General features: G+C 34.4%; 2 protein-coding genes across 3 annotated transcripts; one reads left to right on the forward strand and one right to left on the reverse strand.

The window, feature by feature from the left end:
• Window positions 1-841: 841 nt before the first annotated feature.
• On the forward strand, window positions 842-1,859 carry LOC129946100 (uncharacterized). Its single transcript, XM_056056137.1, has 2 exons — window positions 842-1,193; window positions 1,257-1,859. The coding sequence occupies exons 1-2, from the start codon at window positions 905-907 to the stop codon at window positions 1,799-1,801; spliced, it is 834 nt and encodes a 277-aa protein (XP_055912112.1). The 5' UTR covers window positions 842-904; the 3' UTR covers window positions 1,802-1,859.
• A 2,310-nt stretch (window positions 1,860-4,169) lies between these two features.
• Window positions 4,170-6,888, reverse strand: LOC129947798 (uncharacterized). Of its 2 annotated transcripts, none has more exons than XM_056058495.1 (3): window positions 6,235-6,888; window positions 4,556-6,120; window positions 4,170-4,484 (listed from the first exon to the last, which is right to left on the reverse strand). In XM_056058495.1, exons 2-3 carry the CDS (start codon window positions 6,009-6,011, stop codon window positions 4,453-4,455), a joined length of 1,488 nt encoding a protein of 495 aa, XP_055914470.1. In that variant the 5' UTR covers window positions 6,012-6,120; window positions 6,235-6,888; the 3' UTR covers window positions 4,170-4,452. The 2 variants fall into 2 exon arrangements, with proteins under 2 accessions (XP_055914470.1, XP_055914471.1); XM_056058496.1 differs by lacking the exon at window positions 6,235-6,888 and having other exon boundaries at window positions 4,556-5,501; window positions 5,549-5,700.
• Window positions 6,889-7,226: the final 338 nt, after the last annotated feature.

Consider the following 7,226-nt stretch of genomic DNA (forward strand, 5'->3'; position numbering starts at 1 on the left):
TTGGTAAAAATTACTTTCGAAACTTATTTTATTTCACAGAAAATATTGTTTTCGATATTCAGTAATTTTTATATTAAATCCAATAGTTCGTCTTTTCATTAAAATACGCAAATTTGGTAAAAATTGGTTCGAGTACATATAGACAAACTTTTAAGCAAGAACAAATCGACAAACAGGATGGGAAATTATCAGTGTGGGTCGCATCCCAGCCTCTTTTTTTTAACTTTGCACTTTAGAAGTACACCACTGGGCCAAGAGATTTCTAAAATCGAAATTAGGTAATAGTTAGTCCTGCACACATTTTTGAAATAAATGTTTTCAAGAAAATTATCGTTAGCATAGACACTGTTATATTTAATAAGAACACTTTTAGTTAACAAAAATTACCAAAAGATCCTATTTCTTAAGCCTTTGGGTGACCTTAGGGCTCATGAAATAATAAGGATGAATATGAATAAATATAGTCTAATAAATGGAATAGAAACAAACTTGTGAGATTGAAATGTATTAAAAATTAAATATTTAAAAAAAAACATTTTTTAACGTATTAAGTGAACTAAACTTTAAAACGTTATGAACAAAGGGTTAGAGTTGTATAATAAAAGAGTAACTTTTACAAAAAAAAAAACAGACATATCATTTAAATAAAATTTTGTATAACAAATGTAAAGTTACAATTTTATAGCCACCACTGTTCAAATGTAATTCCTCCTCAAACTATGCAATATTCCACCACAAGTAATTTGAAAATGCATCATTTCAAAAGTTCAAAAAGGTTATCAAAATAGGTAGTATACTCAATGCATTTGTTTTTAAAATTTATATTTTATTATTTTTTTCCTGTCATTTACTCAAATCATAAACTTACGCTTGTTGGCATTGATTTAGTTTATTTCGAGCTGAAATGGCTTCGGTTGTATTTTTAGCTTTTATTTCGTCGTTGTTTCTTTTAATAATAATTAATACAAGTGTTCAGTTTAATTCTGTTGAAGGTTTACCCCTTTCCCAAGGGAAAAGGAATATTGTTTACACTCGTTACGTTCGAAGGAGGCCAATACCGTATTCGAATAATTATGTCCGTGAAGTGATTGAGGTTTTTAAAACTCATCGAAGACCACCACCTTATGCTTTTCTGCATGATGAGGATCTAACAAGATTCGTTAGGTGTGATTTTGATCCTAGTATGCCAGATTGTAAGAAACTTATTAGATTTAAATTAATTTGTGGTGTTTTTATTTTTGTTAATTATATTAAAGGTGGTGAAGAAACAAATTCAGCTACCACTTCGGAAAGATCATCAACTTCTTCAACTACATCGCGGTCTGATATTTCAACTTCAACTTTAGCACCTTTTGCGACTTCTACTCGTACAACTTTTACGCCATTGTCATGGTGGGATCGAAGAACTGAAGAAAGTTCTACGGAAACACCAACAACATCAACAACTACTACAGAACAGAATATTCCTCAATTAGGATTACCTGAGGCAATAACTTCAACTTCAAAACCTCTAGTTTCTATAGATCTTGAAGATGAAGAAACTAATAAAAGTGAAGATGGCAATGAATATGATGATGGGTTCAACAAGGAAAGAAATAACGATCCGGGTGAAACTGAATATTATGATGAAGGCGAAGAAGATGAGAATAATAATTCTCAAGGTGTAACAAATGATAATGAAGTTGAAGAAGAAGCTGAAGCCGAAGTTGAAACTGCCGATGATGCAGATACAGAAGTTGAGACACAAACTCAAGAAACGACAGTTAAGCCGACAACAAAGTCGTTTTTAAATTGGTTTTAAGGTTAAGTTAATATTTAAACTGTGGATTTAAAAATAAAAATACTATTTTTTAAGAAGAGTAATTGAATTGTTATTGCTTTAAATAAGAGCTGAAAATGAGAAAAAGATTTGGAGACAAGACGGAACCCTGAGGAATACCAACGTTTTATTTTTAAACTTGGCTGTTAAAATCTACGAAGTAGTGTAATAAATTTAGTTCAAAAGAACTCAGTGTACTAAATACCCTTTATACCCCCTTTATGTTTTTCGATCCGGCCCAAAACAAAAGAGACCGTTAGGGACTTTTAAATGAAGACTTGGCTCAAAAATCAAAATAATCCAAATTTTTTTAAAGTTAATATATAATTTTCCTTGACTATTTTTTGATTGAATTGAAAAATTTGCTAGATTTTAACATCGTTTAAGATTCGAAAATATGCTTACTTTTTTTCATTTTCGATTTTGATTGATTTTAAGAACCTTGTTATAATAAAAATTGAATTGAATTAATCTATTAGATGATTATTAATGATAATGATGATAATGGAGACAAGACACATCCTTAAGGTACATAGAACATTTTTTAAACTTGGTTAACAAACTCTAGCAAATACTTAAGGCATCTCGAAGGCAATAATCAATTCTGTTTAAAATGTATTGAGTCCAGGAAGATTAGAAATTCATTTTTAAAAAACGAACACTATATCAGAAATATCAGACAAGTATCGCCGAGTGTGTAAGCCCCAGAACTTACGACCCTCCCATATTTTTTCTCGGTTCAGTAATAATTTTGAAGAATTGAAATTGAAATAGGACTTCACTTAACTTAAGAACTAATTGACTTAAACACTGATTACATTTTTCAATTTAATCAAATCATTTTAAGGAAACACACACATTTCTTGAGAGATTACATTAAAAAAATGCAATGACTCTTAAAAGGAGCTTTCCACAAAAATTAAGGTTTGTCTGAACTATTTCCGAATTGATCTGAATTGAACGACTTAAAGAAGAAGTTTTAAGAATCAATCAGTATTTAATTTAATCTACTCGTTTTATCTAGAACCTTTGCTAAGCAGAATAAGTAAACGATATTAAGAAAAAGTAAAGGAGACAGGACATAGCCTTGAGGAACACCAACACATTTTTTAAACTTGACTATCGAAGCTAGAAATCTAGATTGTATTAAATTACTTTATAGTTTCACGTGTCATTCAGAAACTTTAGTTCTTTACGATGCAAACGCTACGTTTGGCCGATATTTAGTTCTTTAAGATGCAAATGCTACGTTTGGCCGATATTGAAAGGAGAAAATGTTAAGCTCATGTCCAAGTCCGTTAGTGACTTTTAAATGTTGAAGGAAACTCATATTATTGAGTCAACAAGTACTCTAAATAGTCATGACTTTTGAAGTTTCCAAGCAATGGATTTGTTCTAAATGAATAGGGCTCATAATTTTAAAAGAATCGATTATTTAAAGCAGTCCAATAGGACCTTCAAAATCATGTTCTAAAAAGTACTACTACTCTAAACCTCAAAGGTTTTATCTGAATACTGCATGTTACATTACATTACATTTCACACTACTCTGCACATAAATGTGCAGAGTAGTACTAACCACGCTCACTGATGCTTGATTTCGGTGATCGATGGGAACCGAAGCTTTATCAGTGACTACGCCGTTTAAGGTTGTCTAAACTCGTAACTATGCCAATTTTTAAATTATTAACTTTTTTATATTTCCAATTACCTGACGATTTTTCAAGCTAATTTTTTACTTTTCACCTTAGAAGTTTGCTGCCAATCAATCGTGAATCTAAAGCTGATTCTCGAAAAGCCTATTTTGGTCGGCCTAATGGCTTAAGAAACTTTTTCAATAGCAATATAAATCAAATGCAAATGAATCGTAAAATACACTTAATTTGGTCAAAAATCTTGACCCTTATAGGTCAATAAAATAGTTCATTGAATCCATAAATGTTTTTGATTGAAATTATGTAAGATTTATTAAATTTTCGAAATTTCTCTGTTGTTTCAAGAAAAGATTTATTAAAATTCCTAAAACTACTTAGAATGGTTTAGTTTAGCTAATCATAGATTTAATTTAAGTTTGATAGAGTATTTAATATAAGTGAACGAAGGGTTATAGTTTATTTTCTTAACGAATTAGGCTCGTAAAGTTTGATTTAAAAAATTAAACGATCTCCTCTTAAAGTTAGGTTAAGTTTATTTATTTAATTTAAATATGTACATAAATTATACTATTTTAAATTGTTTAATTTGATATTCTAAATTTTAATCATTTTTTATGCACAGTCAACATTTTGACAAATCAGTAAGAGCAGGCATCTATTAAATTTCAAATTAAGAGGTTTTAGAATTCATCTGGATAATATCGCGAGGGGTACTTTAGATAATATATCGACTACAAAGACAATCTAAGCTAACATACAATAAACATTAATGGTCCCTTAACTTTTAGAATGTTACTTTTCATTTAGTTAAGGTAGTTTGTTCTTGGTTTCGGGAGTTGGAAATACTTCCCCGAGTGTACTGTTTTTTGCTTCTTCATTACATTGAACTGATTCGAATCATTGAGCGATAAAGTCTTCATTTTCATTTCTGTTGTTTCCAAGGAATGTGATGTGATGATTCATTGTATCCAGTATTTATTATTCATTAGAATCTTCATAGGTTTTGACATCTGTAAGAAATGGAAAACAAATTGTATGAGCCTAAGCTTTTACAAAAATACTGCTTCGTTCTGTACTTTACCTCCATTTTTATGCCGCCACACTGTATTCTTCGATCGATTCTTCATTTTTCTTCTATCACAGTTATCTTCCTCGGATGAAGTCACTAGTAGAATATTACCATCACTTCTATGCCTTCGTATCGGTACTGCCTTTCTTCGAGACCGACTCCCATTATATTCCCCAAAGTTCTTAACACTCTGACTCTGCGAACATGGATCACCCAGACTTGAATTCAGTATTCCCTTCTGCCTTAACAACGAAGAACTCGAGTGACTTAGGACGTTTTCCGTTGAAGAAGTTTTTCGTATTCTCCGTCGTGTTCTCTTATATCGTCCACTTTCTTCAGCCACAACTAAAGTTCCGGCCCTGCAAGTGCGCAGAAAGTACCGCGGAGCCATTCTAACTTCATGACTTTCGAATGTCTCGAATTCAGGTGAAGAAAGTCGACCTTTCCTGGCACTTTGTCGTTCCAGAATCGATCGGGAGTGAGTTGGATTTGGAAGATTGTTTGTGTTCGATCGGCGACACCGCCGTTTTAACTTCTGCTCTTCACCCTTAGACGTTTCGGTTTCTGGATCAACCTTGAAGCGGACTTCTTTGAATGAAGTTGCTCGTCGTTCGAATGGTTTTGTACTAGAGGGCGTTACATTGAGACAGCCATTCGAGTAAAATGGCTTCCATGATGCCTTGGAAATATATTGTCGCTCTGGGGTTCCTTCGTTCTCAGAAAAAATCACCGGAATATTGAGGTTCACTGGATGATGATTTGCCAGATCCGAAGATTCTATGTACTTAGTCTTGAGGCTCAATTTCCTTCGCCACGGTGCGTCAATATTCAGTTCTTCTTCCAGGTCCTTGTTGTCTTCCGACGGCAGCGGTGGCGGAGGCGAACTCTGCGTACTTGAGTCTACAATCTCACAAATGGGCAAGGGACTTTGTGAATTTGAGTCGGTTGCCTCACATATCTGCAAAGAGTCAATGTCAATCTCATAAGGAGCAGATGTGTCTTCACCTTTTCTGTTGGCATTCCTGAAATTCGAGGGCTTTCTCTTCGTTTTCAGGCTGTCATTCGACAGCAGCGGTCTAAACCACTGCCTCTCTGCAGAGTCCAAGGAACCTAGCCCAGTATCTTCGTCGTCTTGATGGAGAATCTTATCGAGATTTGTTGTCGCAGCTCTGTCGAACTTCTTAGTCTTTCTCTTCGGTGATGACGATTTTGATCCCGCCGACTTCTTCCCTGATGGGGGCCTATAGACCGCGTCGTCAACCTGCTGATTGGCATCAACTAACAAAATGCCCTTATGATCGTACAACATAATCCTTGGCATGGCTATATTTGGCGACGACCTCGATGTCGTTAGTTCCCATTTCCAAGATTTTGGCTTCTTCAGCTTTAATTGCAGCAAATTGTTGTCAGCATCCGCATCGCAAAAGATACCGGTACCATCGCCGCTGTCAATCCATGAATTTGACATTGCAAACAAGCAATGACTCACGCTGCGCCGCGCCGCCGCCCCTACTGCTGTGTAGAATGAAAATCTCACCGCCACCGACGAAGAAGAAGACCTTGTAGCCGAACCCCACCTGTTACAGACAAAAAGATGCACCCAATTAGATATCAACAAAACACCCACAGTCCACAGAAAATGTTTCTTCAAGCTTTGTATCTTTTTTCGGATAAATTTTTAAGTAAATCACCTAATTTAATATTTAGTATTTATCGCGCCAGATCTATCTCACGACCTGTTGGACGAAGAGTTACGATTCTGTATAGCCCTACTTTGCTGAACGCTTCGGATGCTGCTGGGGGCTGATGAGGATGGGCATGAAGGCACAACAACACGGGAAAATATTAAACTGGAAGCGTGCCAGAGAATTTTTGTTTATTTCAGTACACCGCTCTTCAGATACACGGAATCACAAGATTGGAAAAAAAGTATCTTCTTTTTTCTTGAATTTTATTTTTAGCACTGTATCCAAAAATGTATCTTTATATACAGAACAGAGTTCAATACAATTTAGGTTTTGAGTTTTTCAAAATTTCAAAACGAAACGAAAAAAAATTGAAATTAGATTAGTTCATCGATTTGCGAGTAATTTGTCGCGCACTTAGTCAGACCAATAAAACCAGAGGACATGTTTTCGTTGGTTTTGAAAATAGAAAAAAAAATTAAAAGCGTTTTTGACTATCTGACGAAATTACGGTAGATGACGTTGGCGCACGGCTGCTGAGGCAGATTTATTTTTTTTCGAAAACTCGGCACTCGCGGGTTGGGAATGGTTATATGGGTCTTATGGCTTTTGGTTCTTCGGAAGACAGCCTTTGTTGGAAGAGATAAATTGAAAGACTGAGTGTGAGCATTCAGTGCTGATGCTGCTCAAGACATCAGCTGAGTTGTGTGTTGTTTCTGTTGCTAGTGATGTGGTGAGTGTTTTTATGTTTATGTTGTCGAAAACGCGTTGGCGAAGCAGCAGAAAAAATTCAGATTTCGAGTAGAGGAAATTCTGTTGCACACTTATTTATTGTGATGTGGGAGATTCTTTTATAAGATGGGAATTCGAGTTAACTTACCTATGTAGATCCTTATAGTTCGGGATGTAGAGTTAATTTTATTATTTTTATTTCAAATTGTATACATTTTAAAGATAATTGTTAACCTAAAATAAATTTGTTAACATTCGAAAAAGTT

This window comes from Eupeodes corollae, chromosome 2, assembly GCF_945859685.1.
Source record: "Eupeodes corollae chromosome 2, idEupCoro1.1, whole genome shotgun sequence".
NCBI lineage: Eukaryota > Metazoa > Arthropoda > Insecta > Diptera > Syrphidae > Eupeodes > Eupeodes corollae.

Bases quoted from the DNA above. Each gene is read 5' to 3' on its own strand.
- LOC129946100 (XM_056056137.1), top strand. From the start codon at position 905: ATGGCTTCGGTTGTATTTTTAGCTTTTATTTCGTCGTTGTTTCTTTTA. The intron at 1,194-1,256 runs GTAAGAAACTTA...ATTATATTAAAG, and splicing joins TGATCCTAGTATGCCAGATT to GTGGTGAAGAAACAAATTCA.
- LOC129947798 (XM_056058495.1), bottom strand. From the start codon at position 6,011: ATGTCAAATTCATGGATTGACAGCGGCGATGGTACCGGTATCTTTTGC. The intron at 4,485-4,555 runs GTAAAGTACAGA...CATTTCTTACAG, and splicing joins GTGGCGGCATAAAAATGGAG to ATGTCAAAACCTATGAAGAT.